General features: G+C 56.3%; 2 protein-coding genes across 3 annotated transcripts; one reads left to right on the forward strand and one right to left on the reverse strand.

The window, feature by feature from the left end:
• Nucleotides 1-4434: 4434 nt before the first annotated feature.
• LOC112532067 lies at nucleotides 4435-12583 on the reverse strand. The gene is made up of 3 exons (XM_025148865.2): nucleotides 12578-12583; nucleotides 11821-12116; nucleotides 4435-6896 (listed from the first exon to the last, which is right to left on the reverse strand). Exons 1-3 carry the CDS (start codon nucleotides 12581-12583, stop codon nucleotides 6032-6034), a joined length of 1167 nt encoding a protein of 388 aa, XP_025004633.1. The 3' UTR covers nucleotides 4435-6031.
• FOXA2 (forkhead box A2) lies at nucleotides 11423-15133 on the forward strand. Of its 2 annotated transcripts, NM_204770.2 has the most exons (4): nucleotides 11423-11449; nucleotides 11817-11909; nucleotides 12599-12668; nucleotides 13185-15133. In NM_204770.2, exons 3-4 carry the CDS (start codon nucleotides 12600-12602, stop codon nucleotides 14430-14432), a joined length of 1317 nt encoding a protein of 438 aa, NP_990101.2. In that variant the 5' UTR covers nucleotides 11423-11449; nucleotides 11817-11909; nucleotide 12599; the 3' UTR covers nucleotides 14433-15133. The 2 variants fall into 2 exon arrangements, with proteins under 2 accessions (NP_990101.2, XP_046794381.1); XM_046938425.1 differs by lacking the exon at nucleotides 11423-11449 and having other exon boundaries at nucleotides 11823-12668; nucleotides 13185-15130.
• The last annotated feature ends 664 nt before the right edge of the window (nucleotides 15134-15797 follow it).

Raw genomic sequence — 15797 nt, forward strand, 5'->3', positions numbered from 1 at the left:
GTGGCACCGTATGCTGCAGGGCATGGCCATCAGTATTTAGAGATTGCCATCAATGCCTGGATTTTGCCATCAGTATTAAGGATCTGCCATCAATATCTGGGGCTTGCCATCAATGTCTGGGGTTTGTCATCAATATTCAGGGTTTCCCATCAATATCTGGGGCTTACCATGAGTACTGGGGCATGTCATCAGTGTTAGGGACTTGCCATAAATATTAGGGATTTGCCATCAATATTAGGGATTGACCATCAATGTTCAGGACTTGCCATCAATATCTGGGGCTTACCATTGGTATTTGGGGCATGCCATCAGCGTTAGGGACTTGCCATCAATATTAGGGATTTGCTATCCATGTTTGGGACTTGCCATCAATGTCTGGGGCTTGCCAGTAGTATTCAAGGTTTGCCATCAATGTTTGGCATTAGCTATCAATATTTGGGTCTTGTCATTAGTATCTGGGGTTTGCCATCAGTGTTTGGGGTTTGCCATCAGTGTTTGGGGTTTGCTATTAATATTTGGGGCTTGACATAAATTTTTCAGGTCTGCCATCAATATTTCTGGTTTGGAATATTTGGAGTTTGCTATCAGTATTAGGGGTTTGCTCTCATTATGTGAGCCTTGTCATCAATGGATTGGGTTTGCTATCAATACTAGGGATTTGCTATCCATGTTAGGGACTTGCCATCAATATTTGGGGTTTTCCATCAATGTTAAAGGTTTGCTATCAATGTTTGGATATCACCATCCATATTTGGGGTTTGCCACCAATGTGAAGGGACTGCCATCAACGCCTAGATTTTGCCATCAATCTAAGGGGTTTGCCATCAGTATTTGGGGTTTGCCATCAATATTCAGGATTTGCCATGAACATTTGGGGATGACCATCCAATGCTGAATAAGGGTCCCCAGAAAAACAACCCTGACCACGTGGGGAAAGGACATAGCCTGGCATTAAGCAGGGGGGTTATGCCCCTGGAACCCTGTGGATCAGCAGGGCTCATGCCCACAGGTGTGGGTAACAAGAGGAGGGAAGCAGTGAGCAGATGGCTTTGCCAAGCACCTCGGATCATTCTGGCACTGGGATGTGCCAGGCTGTGTCTCCTGTTTGCCATGGAGCTCCTAGGAAAATGCCTCCCAGCTTTGGAGGGATGAAAGCTGTTTGAGAGGATATGCAGAATGCACCGGTTGAGAGAGCTTAATTAATATTTAAACAGCGTGGTGGAATTTGTCTAAATCCTGCTAGATTAAACGCGGGCATGGTAATGGACGAGCTTGAATTGCTGATGGAAATTGCAGCGAGTCATGCTATACACAAATGGAACAGCCAAATTAGTGCTCGAGAGCTCTAGTGTCTGATCAGTGTGCTGTGGTACAACAGCACGGAGCTTCTCGTGATGGGGATCGTGTTTGTAATTTCTCCTTTCAGCTACAGGCAGAGCCAATAGAAAGGAGGAGAGCACTGAAAGCAGGTGGAACCCAAATAGGGCCTGCAATCCCTGCTCCTCACTGCTGCGCTGCTTATGGAAGAGACTGGGGCTTCTTGTCAAGCCCATGGCTGCTGTGAGAGGGTTTCTCTCTTTGGTAAAAACAAACAGAACCTGGGCAGAGAGGCACGCAGCCGGCACAGAGATGCATTTATCCCGCGGCGCTGCTCGCCCTAAGGTGACATCATGTAGCCACTCACTCACACCATATTAATTTAGCTGCACCTTATTTTGGAGGGCTGGGGCCTGAGGTTTTGCCATTTCCTATGGTCTCCTAAAGCCAGCTTAGGTTTCCTGGCTGCCAACACAGGCAACTTTTATGACCGGGCACCACCGAAACCCGATGGTGGATGAATAGAGCCCATAAATAGCAAAGCTGGAGCAGCTCCCTTTGCAGAGCTGCTCTGCCCAAGCTGCAGAAGGCACAGGGCTCTGTGTGGACGGGGGGCTGCTGGCCACAGGAAAGGGCTCCAGTCCCCCAGATTGCCCCCAGCTGGCCCACAGCTCCCCCAGCTTCAGCCATGGGCTGGGCTGGGCTGTTGGTGCTGCAGCCATGCATTGTGCTGCCAGCATCACTGAGCACTGCTGCACCCATGTGCACTGATGCCTTGTCATGCACTGCTGCATTCATTTGCATTTCTGCATTGTTGTGTGCTGCTGCATCACCGTGCACTGCTGCAGCAGTGTTCATTGCTGCATCACTGTGCGCTGCTACATCACTGCACACTGCCAGCATTATGTTACACTTGTGTCAAAGCATGCTGCTGAATCTCTGTGCACTGCTGCAACACCATGCACTGCTGCAGTGCCACACACTGCTGCATCTCTGTATACTCCCACATCACTGCACACTTGCATCACTGCACACTGCTGTATCACTCTGCAGCCTTGCATCACCACGCACTGCTGCATCATCATGTACTGCTGCCTTGCTGTGCACTGCTGCATCAATTTGCATTGCTGCATTGTCGTGCAATGCTGTGTCACTGTACACTGCTGCATCACCTTGCACTGCCGCATCACTGCGCGCTGCTGCGTCATTGTGCACTATTGAATCACCATGCACTGCTGCATCACCATGCACCACTGCATTGTTGTGTCCTGCTGCACCATTGTGTACTATTAGATCACCATGCGTTGCTGTGTCACCGTGCAATGCTGCATCCCTGCATGCTTGTGTCACGGCACACTGCTGCATCTCTATGCGCTGCTACAGCACTATGCACTGCTGCATTACCACACACTGCTGCATCACTGTGCACTACCATGTCACTGCACGCTGCTGCATCACTGTGCACTGCAGTGCCACCCTCTCCGTGCTGCAGATTGCTGCTCTGCTGCTTGTGCATGGGCAGAACAGCTGCATCTTCCCCCACCCCACCCCACTGCCACCCCCACCAGCAGCTGGTGCAGCCCCAGCCACCTGCTTCACGTCTCACCGTTTGCACTGCGCCAGCCGAGGAAACACCCCTCTGCTTTCTGCACTTTCTGGCACTCGCAGAGGAAGGCCGCTACCACCTCAAAACCATTTGCAAATAGCTGCTGTTTGCGCAGACAAACACTGGAAGAAATATTTTCTTTCCTCCCAGCCGTGTGTTTATTGCCCACCACGAGTTAGCACGGATTTAGCCCCCGAGTGCCGCTGTGCTCCATCTCTACTGCTTCACTTTCAACGTGGCCACAGCCCCGGTGCACTTGAATTCATTTCATTCAAGAGCTGAGGATCCTGCCTTTAACCCTGGCTGCTCTGCCTGGGTTGTGTGCAGGGGATGCTCCGGAACCCTGGGACATTTTGGTGGCTTTGGGGGCTATAAATCCCTCGAAAAGCTCTCTGAAAGGGTTTCCTACGGCAGCAGTGGGGTTTTTATCCCTCCCCTTGTCTTTTTATCTAGCAGATGGAAACAACAAGCAAGCAACGGGAGGATGATGCAAGGGGCGGGAGGCTGCTATCTGAGCTATGTTATTACAGAAAAAAAAAATGACCTGGCACCGTAAGAATTAAAATAATGTCATTCCTGTTTGCTCTGGCTCATTTTTAATACGCCAGTCACCTTGACATTTCTAAAAGAATTTTTCAAGTATGCAAGTTCAAAAATTACGCAACTTGACAAAAGGCGGGGGGTTGCGGGAGGATGGGGGGATACGTTGGGAGATGGAGGCTGGTCGGGGCAGGGAGGGGCGAGGGGGTGGCTGTCATCCCCTGGGGTGATGCTGCCATTGATGCAAGCCCAGCCCAGATATCTAGGGCATTAATTGCTGCTGCAATTTAAAAAGTGGCGTGTGAATCAAGGAGGAGCAGTTAGGAGCCTTGCTCCAACATCCCAGCATCTATTTTCCCAACATCTCGGCATGCCAACATCCCAGCAGCCCACTACCTCTGCATTCCAGCACTCCGGAATCTCAGCATCCCAATTGATCAGCATCCCAGCATCTCAGCACTCCAATATCCCAGCATCCCAATGTCGCAGCATCCCACTACTTCTACATTGCAGCATCCCAACATCTCAGCATCACAAGTAGTCAGCATCCCAGCGTCCCTGCATCCAAACACCTCAGCATCCCAACCTTCCAGCATCCCAGTATCTCTGCATCCCACCACCCCACATCCCAGCATCCCCAAATCTCAACATCCCAGCATTCTGGCATTTCAGCATCCCCACATGCCTGCTTCCCCCATGCCCTGCAACCAGGGCTGGCACAGGGGATGGGCGGCCTCACTGGATCAGATCAGCACCCCGTGACCCAAGCCGAAGCCATGCAATCGCTCACGCTCCGGCCACGGAGGAGATCATTTGCCTGTGTAATTGTATGCTTTGCCGTTAAGCGTATTGATTCTGAAAAGTTAATCAGACAATTTGGAAGTGCTATATCTAAAAACATAAAATCCCATTAAACTGATTAAATTAAAACTGAATCCATCTTAAATAATCACATGCAACTTAAAACTGTTGAAATAGCGTATTGTATTCAAATAAAATTATTTCAGTCAAACAAGGAGCCCAGGGCCGGCGATGCCTGCAGAGCGGGCACTGATCTCAGCGTCTCAGAGACAAGAAAAGGGTTTTATCTGCCCGGAGCCGGGTTCGGGATTGTTCCTGATCGCATCACCGCGGAGAGCTGCGTGCCTCGCGATGCTATCGCCCGGCTCCGGAGCAGCGGGGCTGTGACTCGGAGATAACCGGAGCGCTGCTCAGCGAGCTGGCTGCCAAATTTGTTTATTTTCTCCTTTCCGAGACTGCCATCTCTCCGACTTGATAAGTTCAGCCGGCGAGCAGGCCTCTATTTATTTCTAAAGACGGTGTTCCTTTTCACCTTTACGGCGAGCAACAGCGCGAATCAATGCCGGCCCCCGGCAGCGACAGCGGGGAGCTTCCTCCCGCGGGGAGAAACCCCATCGGCGTGGGAAGCAGAGGGGAAGCTCCCCCGTTGCAGCGGGTACCGCCGGTGGGAATAATTAATAGCCCGGTGCCACGGGGTGCCATTAACATGTGCATGGCGGGGGGCTCGGGGGGGCCGCTTCCTGAATCCACATCCGTGCCCCCCCCCCCTCCTGCCCTCCCGCCCAGGTGCTGTTTGCCCACCCGAGGCCGAGGAGGCAGGAAGCATCCTCCCGCCGCCCGCATCTCAAGGCCGCGGGCATTTCCTCGCCGGGCAGGCTGTTTGCGCTGGGCCCCGGGGAGCTGATGAGGTGCTAATGTGAGGGCTGCCGGCACCTGCGCGGCCTGAAAACCGGGGGTTGGGCAAGCAGCGAGGGGCTCCTGCGCATCGCCGGTGTGCGGCCGGATCCCGCTGCTCGCCTGCAGACCGCACAGATCAGAGGACGTCAGCAAGGAGCGGGCAGCGGTGCGCTGCGGGAAGTGCCCCAGGCAGGGAAATGCCCTGGAGGGAAGGCGACGGCGGTGGGCTGCATGGCTGTCACTTGATTTTTGGGTGACCCTTCGGGATGCGTGTTCTTCCCTGTAGGCAAGCAGAAAGCTGAGGGTATCAGCCGTGCTCCACGTACGGGTGGACAAGGCTGTGCACCCAGCAGATGTGTATCTGGGAGATAAGGGCCCGGCGCTGCCTGCACGCGGAGCCAGGGCTGATGAGCTGCCAGGCGGCCCCGTGTCCCCATCACCGTTCAAGGGGAGCTCTGTCTCCTGCACACAGATTGAATCACGAGGCGATGGGGCCGCCAAACCTTCTTCCTGATCTCTTCTTTTCCAACTTGTGGGCTCATCTGAGTATTTATGGGAAAGGGAAACCAAAAATCACATCCCTTCAATCACGTCCCTTCAATCACGGCTCTTCGATCGCATCTCCTTCGTCAATCACAGATCTTCATTCATTGGGGCTTTGGGAAAAACATCCGGACCCTATTGGGGCAGTTTGGCTCAGGGTGCTGCCCCACGGCTCATCAGGACCCACAGCCAGTGGGGGTCTCACCATGTGCTGCCACGTCCCCTGGCAGGGGATACATCCCTCCGTGCGGCACACGTGGGCAGGGGACACATGGGCACTGCCCCACTCCTCGCCTGGCAGATGGAAATAGCAGCAGCTCTATTGATTTATGGCCGCAGCCCTGACTTTAATGGGCTGTTTTTGCTCCCCAACAGCTCCGGCTCGGGTCTCTTTGCAACAAACCTCTCTTTTTTCCCTGCGCTCGCCCCGTGAAACAAGGGGAGGCGACGCTTCGCCCCGCTCACCATCGGCACGCTGCGCGTCTCCCCTCGGAGAAAACAAACCCCAATCCCACGAGCATAAAAGGGCTTTGTGGTGGGGACATCAGTGCCGTGCCGCGGGCCGGGGCTCACCGCCCGCCTGCCAACCCGCGCAGGAATGCTTGCTGCCACCGCAGCCTGCGGGTAGGAAATAGTTTCCAGGCAAAAAGGCCTCCCAGTGTATTCCGGCCCGACAGCTTCCAGCAGCCCTCTGTAGGCGTCTTGTTCTGCCGCCGCCGGGACACCTACCCGGAGGAAGAGCGGAGACGAAGGTGGGAGAGCTTTTAAAAGCTCTGGGTAATTTTGTTCCAGCCCCGTGTCCCAGCTTCGAGGCTTTGGAGGATGCTCGGGGTCGGCGTTTGGGGCAGAGCATTTGCAATGGATGAGCGTCGACCCCGTGATAAACCCTATAAAGCGAAGCGGGGCAATGCTGGGGGGTTTGGGGAGCCCTACACAGGCTGGGCTGCGAATGTAGGTCACAGCCCTCTCCTCGCTCAAATCCGGCCATGACGAGGGTGTTGCAGGTTGGGCTGAAATATGTACCTCCAGCTCTTTACTCTGGCACCGAAACAAAACCCAACTCAGAAAACTGCGAAAAATAAACCCAGCTTGTGAATGCTGCTGATTGGAAGTTTTTCCAGCAGGCAGCAAGCGCCGTCCTACCCGTGTAAAATCACTCCTCGGGCATGTGTTGATCTGGGCAATGTTTCCTCTGCAAAAAGAAAAAGGAAAAGATCAGAGAGAGGGGAGGGAAATGTTTGGAGGGGAGCTTTCCACCGGCTCCTGGGATGCGCTTTATTTAGCAGCCTGCCACCTGGGACACGCTGCGGGGACACTGCTGTGGCTGTGCTCCCCCAAAAGGGCCGGGGATGCTGTGGGAAGGGATGGGTTATTTTTAGGGGGAGAGGTCCCCCGGGGAGGGCGGGCGCTTCCAGGCAGAGCGCCGCCCCAAGCAGGTGTCCTGAGAGGAAAAAAAAAAAAAAAAAAGGGATTACTGAGTCAGATAAAAGCTTGTTTGGCCAAAGTTATGGCAATCCTACAGCTGGAGCCAGAGATTTTCACCTGGCAGTGGGATTCGCTGGAGCATGGGGTGCCCATCTGAGACCCAAATCTCCCCCCACCCCATCACCGCAGCAGTTTTGTGCTAATTAAACAGAACCGTGCTTGTGTGCCCGCGTCTGACCCACGCCAGATTTATGGGGTGATCCTGCAGGGCACAGGGCTGCTATTAGTGGTCACAAAACCGCAGGCTCACAGACGGGCTCCCAGCCCCAGGCAGCTCCGTGTTTTTGGGAGCAGAAATCTCCGCTCTGGCTGTTTTGCCGGTAGCACTGCCAGGGACACAGAGTTCCTGAGAGCTGCTGCTCCCCATCCCAATGGGGACGGGGTCCCTGGGGACTGTCCCAGCACTGTGGGGATGGGGGACATGCTGGGGGTGCCAGCTGGGCTGTGAGCCATGCGAGCTGCCCTGCTCCCCGTGCTCGGTGCTCCGCGAGCGGTTCGCCCTGCTATTTATACCCCAGCAGCCTTTCGGGATAAATGAGGCTATTTTAAAGGTCTTGGCCAGGTAGAACTGGTTTAAACAAGGCTGGTAATGACTCAGAAAGCTATAAATGTCCATCAGGCAGGAGCTCAGCTTGTGAGGGGTTTGATCTGCTCAGTGCACAGGAGCAGCATCACGTATCACTCCAGCATCCTGCATCTCTAGAGCATCCCTCTTCTCCCAAGCATCCCTCATCCCCTGAGCATCCCTCATCACCCAAGCATAGCATCATAGAGGAATTAAGGTTGGAAAAGACCCCTAAGATCACCGAGTCTAACCCCAGCCCACCCCCACCATGCCCGTTGACCTCATCCCTCAGTGCCACATCCCCACAGTTCTTGAACACCTCCAGGGGTGGTGACCCCACCACTCCCCAGGCAGCTGTGCCATCCTACATTGCCCAGGCATCTCACATCCCCCAGCCCATGGGGTCCAGCATGATGGGGGTGACGTGCAGCAACACGGTGAGGGCTGTTTTGCACCCATTTAGTGCTGAAAGCTGCTGCTTCCTCCTGCTGTGCCTTCCGCCGCTGGATGCTCTCCAGCAGAAAGGGGTTTTGTTGGAAAATAACAGGGAGGTTTTAAAGCAGGGCTGTTTGGGAGGAGTATCCACATTCAGTTTTTCTGTTTGTTTTCTCATTGTAAAACCAAAGGCATTTCAGTTTTCAGAAACTGATCATTAAACATAAAAAAAAACATTTCCCCTCACAGCGGCCGCAGCCTGAACGCTTTGGGCAGCCAGGTGATTTTGTTGTGAAGTCCTTCCAGAAGGCATCATCCTGTCCATGGGTTGTGCATGGGTTCCTTGTCCCCTGCTGTCCTCAAGCATCCCGAGGTGCCACCAAGCTGTCCCCCGCTCACCGTGCTGGGTGACGTCGTTTCCCCAGGTGCATCCTTTGAGCACTTCCAGTGCTTTATGGCACCTTGTGGTACAGCAGCTCAGCGCCTTGAATAATTAGAGAGTGGGGAGGGACGCAAAAATAACACCTGAATATGGCAAAAATAGAGATGGCGGCCAGGTCAGGACGGCAGCCACAGGGACGTGTGCGGATGAGGCACGGCACAGCTGCACTAGGTTTGCTCCGTGCCAACTGGCTTTGTGTTGGAGCCCTGGGAAGAATAAGCGCAGGAGGCGGTACATGTGGAGCATCCCTCAAAGGTTTCGCTTCCAAAAGTTTCCATGGGTGATGATGGAATTCTTCCCTCTGCTTTTAGGGCTGTGTTGGGACCACACTGATGGGCTTCTGGATCTTTTTGTCACGGACCTTAAGGACCAGACAGCCAAGGTCAGGCTGGAGGGGGCTCTGAGCACTGATGGAGCTATGGGTATCCCTGTTCAATGCAGGGGGTTGGACCGGATGGCCTTTAAGGGTCCCTTCCAACTCAATTCCATGATCTGTGACCTCTGTAAAGATGGGAGGCATCTCCTGCTATTTCCCAGTAAGGTGACAATCACTTTCCAGCAGTGTCTGCTGCCAGAGGGGTTCCAGCATTCAAACCGCAGCATCTCTTTGGGCTGAGAGTTAGATTAAAATCACTGTATTTTGGCATGCTCCTGATTTGTCTTTTGTTAGACTCGTTAAAGCCTTGGAAAACAATTTTTTTTTTAACGAATTAAGAAGCCCCATTAAACGTTGAATCTAATTAGGAAAGACTTGGTGGGAGAATTTGTCAAATAGTTAAGTCAATACAGCAGGGTGTAATTGCTGTCGTTGCCTGCGGGGCCGAGGCTGATGGCCAGCATCATTGGATGGGTAACTCATGGAGACGGGAGGATCCCTACAATATGGGATGTCATTGATTTCAGTGCTCCTATCTGAGTCCTTGAGTGAGCAAAGAATATCGGCTCCTGCCATGCCCCACAGAAATGATAGGACAAAGGGAAATGGTTTCAAACTAAAAGAGAGGTGATTTAGACTGGATATATTGAAGAAGTTTTTTACCATAAGGGCGGTGAGGCACAGGTTGCACAGAGAGGTGGTGGTGCCCCATCCCTGCAGACAGCCAAGCTCAGGCTGGACGGGGCTGTGAGCACTGATGGAGCTGTGGGTATCCCTGTGCACTGCAGGGGGTTGGACTGGATGGCCTTCAAGGATCCCTTCCAACTCAGATGGTTCTGTGACAATGAAATGGCAGCGCACCATAGGGACGCCACGAGCATCCCCTGCACACATCCTGCCCTACAGCCCTGACCTTGGGAGCAGAGATATGGAACTAACAGTGACCCCAGGGTCTGTTCTGCCTGTCTGAGTGAGAGCTGCTCGGGATGCCCTCAGCCCCACAGGGGCTTCCAGGGACCTTATGGGGGAAAATGCCACCATCCACTGCCGTGATGTGCGCTCCTTCTCCTTCCCGTTATTAAAATGCCTCTGTTCCACAGGGCAGTGAGTGCTCCTGTCTTGCAGTTCCTCAGCTACAGGGAAAAAACAACCACCGCATTTAGTTTGAAACAGCAGGGCAATTGGGAGAGTTCATTATATTGGATTAATTATGATAATTATCAGTAGAAGGGAGATAATTACCCTGTTTGTTGTCAAGAATAAGGTACAGTTGTAAGGGGAGGGGGGAAGGGAAGGGAGGGGCTGATTTTTTATTTTCCTTTGCAGAGAAATGCCTTCACCCAGCAAGAAGAGCAGGGGATGTGCTTGTCACCATCACCAGTGAGTGGTGGAGGTGGCCCAGAACGGTGCCGGATGCTGCCCAGGTTGGCCCAGCCGCTGCCTCCCACCTCCGGGAAGAGAATGCCGGCTCCTCCAGGCATGGCTCCCAGTGCAAATAGAAATGCAATTTAAAAATTAAATTTAAAATAAATATTTCTTAAATATTAAAGAGAAGAAGTCATTTTATAAATGGCCCGTGCGTTTCTCCGGAGCCCGGGCGGGTATGTTTAAACAAGATGCTGCTGAACATTTTCAATTTTTATCATCTGGGGCATTCAAGAAAATGTTTCTCTACAGGGCAAGACTACCTACTTGACTGCTTCTTTCTCCGTGCTCTTAAGATGTTGATTTTATTGGGCTGCCCAAGGGGAGCGGCGTAGCAGTTTGACTTGTGAAATAAGGGATGGGAGACGGAGGGCCCCACGGGAAGCCCACGGGTCTCACATTTAGGACCACAGGGTGCTGGTACAGCGGGGAGGCTCGGCCTTGCCCAGCACACGTGCTCCCAGGTGATGCTCCCAGGTGATGAACGGGAGGGTGACCTCCGCCGTCGCAGGGACCCCCGGGGAGGCAGGCGGGGTGTCCCTCCACCCCCGGCCCCCCGGGATTGGGGACAGCAGGCGACAGGGGGCGCCGCGCCACCGCTCTTAGACCTCGGGACAGCCCTGCCCGGCCTTGCCCCCCCACTCCCCCCCCCCTTTTTTGGGGGCAAATCCCCCTTTTCCCGGCTCGTCCCCGCCCTGAGGGCAGCCCCCCTGGGGTCTCCCCCTTCGCCTCCAGCCAGCCCCCATCTCCTCTAAATATGGGCGGGAGGAGGCGGGCTGCTTCTATCGCCGCGGCTATCGCGATAGGAGCCAGTTTCGTTTGGACACGGCTCCCGAGGGCGCTGGGGCGAGGGGAAAAGCCCTCCGGCGAAGCCCCTCGACTGTTGGGTTTGTGTTAATGTTTAAAAGCTCCCGCTAACCTCGCCGAGCGGTGCTGGGGTTAATGCCGGGAGAGAACCCAAATAAATAACCGAGGGAAAAGGTCGGTGCCGCGCTGCCCCGCCTGGTGCCCGGGCAGGTAGGTACAGGGCGCACGGCACGGGGAGGGCGGCAGCTCCGTGTCCCCCACTGGGCGGGGGGGGAGAATACTGCGGGGCCAGGAGGTGTCAGGCACCCGGAGGGGGCTGCGCTTCCTCTCTGGAAGGAGGGAAGGAGAGAAGGAAGGAGGGAGGGACGGAGGCAGCCGCTCCCCGACGGCAACACTCGAGCAGCGTCCGTGGGTCTGTCCGTGGGTGCGGAGCGGCGCTTCCCCGACGGCGCCCACCGGGCCCCGCTCTGGCTGCGCGTCCTCCGACGGCGCCGAGCCCGGCCCCGCCGCGCTCCCCTCTCCCAGCTCCCGCCTTCCCCTGCCCTTCCTGTTTGTTTTAGTTACGAAATTGTTGTAGGTACCTGAGGCAGAGCCGCGGGAAGGCATGAGGCAGAGCCGGGCCAGGGCCGGGAGGAAGGCGGCCTGAGGCCGAGCAGCCGCGGGGAGAAAGGTGAGTGCGGCTCGGGGGGCTGCGGCTGTCGGGGGGGACCGGGGAGCGCTCTCTTTGGGCTTTGCGAGGGGACACCTCCCGTCGGAGCGCGGCTGGAATGGGGGTCCCGTAGGACCCCTCCCGTTGCGGGGGGCGGGGGGAGACGCGGGGGGGTTCCGGGAGCCGCGCCGGGGTGCGGGTCGGGGGCCGCGGAGCAGCCGCTCCCGCCTAGGTGTGAGCTGATTATTCAAATGGGCAGCCGAGGACCTGGGGATTGGAGGCTCGCCCGGCCGCTCCGTGCTATATCACTCGGGCACCCACGTCACTGCAGCACTTGTACTCCTCTTCCTCCCTCCTCCTCTTCTTCCTCCCTCCTCCCTCCTCCTCCTCCTCCTCCTCCTCCTCCTCCTCCTCCTCCGGCTCCTCCATCGCCTCCGGGCGACTCCTCGCCGCGAAGCTCTGCGGAAACCCACCCAAGGAGCGGCGGCGAAAAAAAACCCCGGCCCCGGCGGTGCCCCCTCCCTTCCTCCCTCCCTCCTCTTCCTCCTCCTCCAGCGGCTCCGACGGAGGGAGAGCGGCAGAAGGGAGGGAGGGCTGGCGACTTTTTTTTTTTTTTTTTTTTTTTTGGATTGCTCTCTCTCTCTCTCTCTCTCTGCGTCGTCGTTTGTTGTGTCTGTTAAATTTTAAACTGCCATGCACTCCACTTCCAGTATGCTGGGAGCGGTGAAAATGGAAGGCCATGAGCACACGGACTGGAGCAACTACTACGGGGAGCCCGAGGTAAGGGGGGGAGCCGGGCGGCCCCATCCCCGCGCCGGGATCCTGGGAGGAAACCTCAACTTTGTCACCAAATATTCTCGAGGCGCCGAACCGCGGCCGGGGGGCAGCGGAGGGGACGGGGGGCAGCGGGGCCGCCCCCCCCCCGGGGAACGAGCGGGGCTGCCGGGCGGCGATTCGCGTTTTTTCCTTTCCCCCTACCCTCCCCCCCACCCCCCACCCAAGGTATTTTTCTCGCTCCGCTCGGGGCTGTCCCTTTTCCTCCAGCTCGAATCCTCCGAGCTCGCCGAAATCCCGACTTTTTCAATATCTAAATTAGGGCTTTTTTTTTTTTCGTTAATGAGAGATCCGACACCCCCCACCTCCTGCCGATGCCCCCCGGGGGTTTAACTCTTCCCACCCCGCAGCGCTGGGGCTTCGGAGGACTCCCTCGGGCTGGTCTGGGGGTGTCCTACTTGGGAACTGCTCTCATTTCCAATCCCCTGAAATCTCCCTTCTCTTTCTCGTTTGTCCCCGCAGAGCTACTCCTCGGTGAGCAACATGAACGCGGGGCTGGGCATGAACAGCATGAACACGTACATGACCATGTCGGCCATGAGCACCACGGCCAACATGACGGCAGCCACCTCCATGAACATGTCCTACGCCAACACAGGCATGAGCCCTTCACTCGCCGGCATGTCCCCAGGTGCGGGGGCCATGGCCGGCATGGGCTCGGCCGGCGTGGCGGGGATGGGTGCCCACCTGAGCCCCAGCATGAGCCCCATGGGAGGCCAAGCGGGCTCTATGAACGCCCTGGCCCCCTACACCAACATGAATTCCATGAGCCCCATCTATGGGCAATCCAACCTCAACCGCTCGCGGGACCCCAAGACGTACCGGCGGAGCTACACGCACGCCAAGCCCCCCTACTCCTACATCTCGCTCATCACCATGGCCATCCAGCAGTCGCCCAACAAGATGCTGACGCTGAGCGAGATCTACCAGTGGATCATGGACCTCTTCCCCTTCTACCGCCAGAACCAGCAGCGCTGGCAGAACAGCATCCGCCACTCGCTTTCCTTCAATGACTGCTTCCTCAAGGTGCCCCGCTCCCCAGACAAGCCGGGCAAAGGCTCCTTCTGGACGCTGCACCCCGACTCGGGCAACATGTTTGAGAACGGCTGCTACCTGCGGCGCCAGAAGCGCTTCAAGTGTGAGAAGCAGCTGGCGACCAAGGACGGCGGCGGGGGCAAGAAGGGGCCGGGGCAGCCCCCCAGCCAGCCCCTGGGGGAGGGCAGCTCCTCGGGGGGCTCCGAGGGCTCGGCAGGAGCTGAGTCACCAGCGAGTGCCTCGCCGTGCCGGGACCACAAGCGTGCCCTGGCCGAGCTGAAGGGTGCGGCGGCGGGGCCGAGTCCCGGGGAGCCGTCGGCGGCCTCTCCAGCGCAGCACCTGCTGGCCCCGCCGCACGCCGGGCTGCCCCACGACGCCCACCTCAAGCCCGAGCACCACTACGCCTTCAACCACCCCTTCTCCATCAACAACCTGATGTCGTCCTCCGAGCAGCAGCACCACCACCACCCGCACCACCACCACCACCCCTCGCACAAAATGGACCTCAAGGCCTACGAGCAGGTGATGCACTACTCGGGCTACGCCTCGCCCGTGCCCGCCAGCCTGGCCATGGGGCCCGTAACGAACAAAAACCCATTGGAGTCCTCCCCTTTGGCCGGAGAGACTTCTTACTACCAAGGTGTGTATTCCCGGCCCATCATGAACTCCTCCTAAAGGCAAAGGGGGAAAAACCCCCCCACCCCGCACGGTCCCCTAGCAGCGTGATGGACTGTGAGCGCTGCCGAGCACGGTACCTACCCATATAGCTATCTATCTATTTTTTGTTTTGTTCCCTGCTGGCTCCAGGTGGTTGCATCCACATGGGGAGCAGCGGGCGCACCTCGCCTGGCACCCCCTAACCCTGACCCTGCGGTCCCCTCGGTTTGCCTTGCGGGGTGGTTCGGTTTGGTGGGAGGGGGGTGTAGGGGAGAGGGATTTTTCTGTTGGGGCTGGTTTCTTATTTTTTTCGTTGTCGTTGTCGCAAGGAGGTCTAAATATATCTATTTTTTTGTGTGGAAGTGATGGGGAAAAGAGAAAAACAAACAGACAAAAATGGACGCAAAGAAAACGAAGCCCTCGTTCGGTGGGAAATCCGTGCGAGTTTGGGATCTGAGGATGGAAAGTCTTGTAAAATTGTACAAAGGGGGAGAAAAAAAAAAACAAAAGAAAACGGGGGAAAAAAAAAGCGAAAAAAAAAAAAGTCAGGATAGATCGTTGTAATTGAAACAAACGCTTGATGTTACCGGGAGAGTAAACTACTTGGATCTGATTAATTTATCGTTTCTGTATGCTTTATTTATGGCTTATAAATGTGTATTCTGGTAGCGACTAGCCAGGTTGCCACAGAACTCTATTAAAGTGTTATTGGCGGTTTTTTTCCCCCTGCATCTCTGTTCTGCCGGGATTCGCCCTCCTCCCCCGGCCGTGCGGCCCCGACGGCGCGGCCGTGCCGCTCCCGGCCCTTTCCTCCCTCCCGCTGCCCTCGGAAGGACCGGCCGAAGCGCACCCAGCCCGGGGGGAGGCTCGGGGGAGTCAGCTACGAAAAGCTGTCCCGGGGGGGGGGAGCGGTTCCCCGTGGAGATGGGACGGTGGGCAGCGGGGATGCGCGGCCGCGCTCGCTCTGCCGTCGGGGGGGCAAAGCGCACGGCTGGTGCCGCTAAAAGAGAGGAGCCCGAACGGTATTGACGATGGGGGTCGGGAGGACGGCCCTGCCGGGAGCGGTGCGGCCAGAGGAGCGCCGCTTCTTTCTGCCCTAAAGCCCTCCCGGCCGCTCGCAGCCCCACGGCCCGGGCAGCGGAACCCGTCCCGGGGCGGTGCTGTCATTTCTTCCCCCCTTTCCGTGCCCGTTTTCACAACCACTTGTTGTTTTTCCCACGCGTTTACGGCCGTCGTAGATGTTGCTTTCCGAAATAACATTCAAATCCTTCTTAAAATTCCGCTTTGTCCGCGGGTAGAGAAAAGGGAACAGGGAACGGGGGAGGCGGAGGGGGGGAGAGGGGGGAGAGAGAAAAAACAATGAAAAAACCCTCCCAAAAACAA

Source organism: Gallus gallus, chromosome 3 (genome assembly GCF_016699485.2).
Source record: "Gallus gallus isolate bGalGal1 chromosome 3, bGalGal1.mat.broiler.GRCg7b, whole genome shotgun sequence".
Taxonomy (NCBI): domain Eukaryota; kingdom Metazoa; phylum Chordata; class Aves; order Galliformes; family Phasianidae; genus Gallus; species Gallus gallus.

Bases quoted from the DNA above. Each gene is read 5' to 3' on its own strand.
- FOXA2 (XM_046938425.1), top strand. From the start codon at position 12,582: ATGCACTCCACTTCCAGTATGCTGGGAGCGGTGAAAATGGAAGGCCAT. The intron at 12,669-13,184 runs GTAAGGGGGGGA...TTGTCCCCGCAG, and splicing joins ACTACTACGGGGAGCCCGAG to AGCTACTCCTCGGTGAGCAA.
- LOC112532067 (XM_025148865.2), bottom strand. The intron at 6,897-11,820 runs GTACCTACAACA...TTCTTTTTGCAG, and splicing joins TTCCCGCGGCTCTGCCTCAG to AGGAAACATTGCCCAGATCA.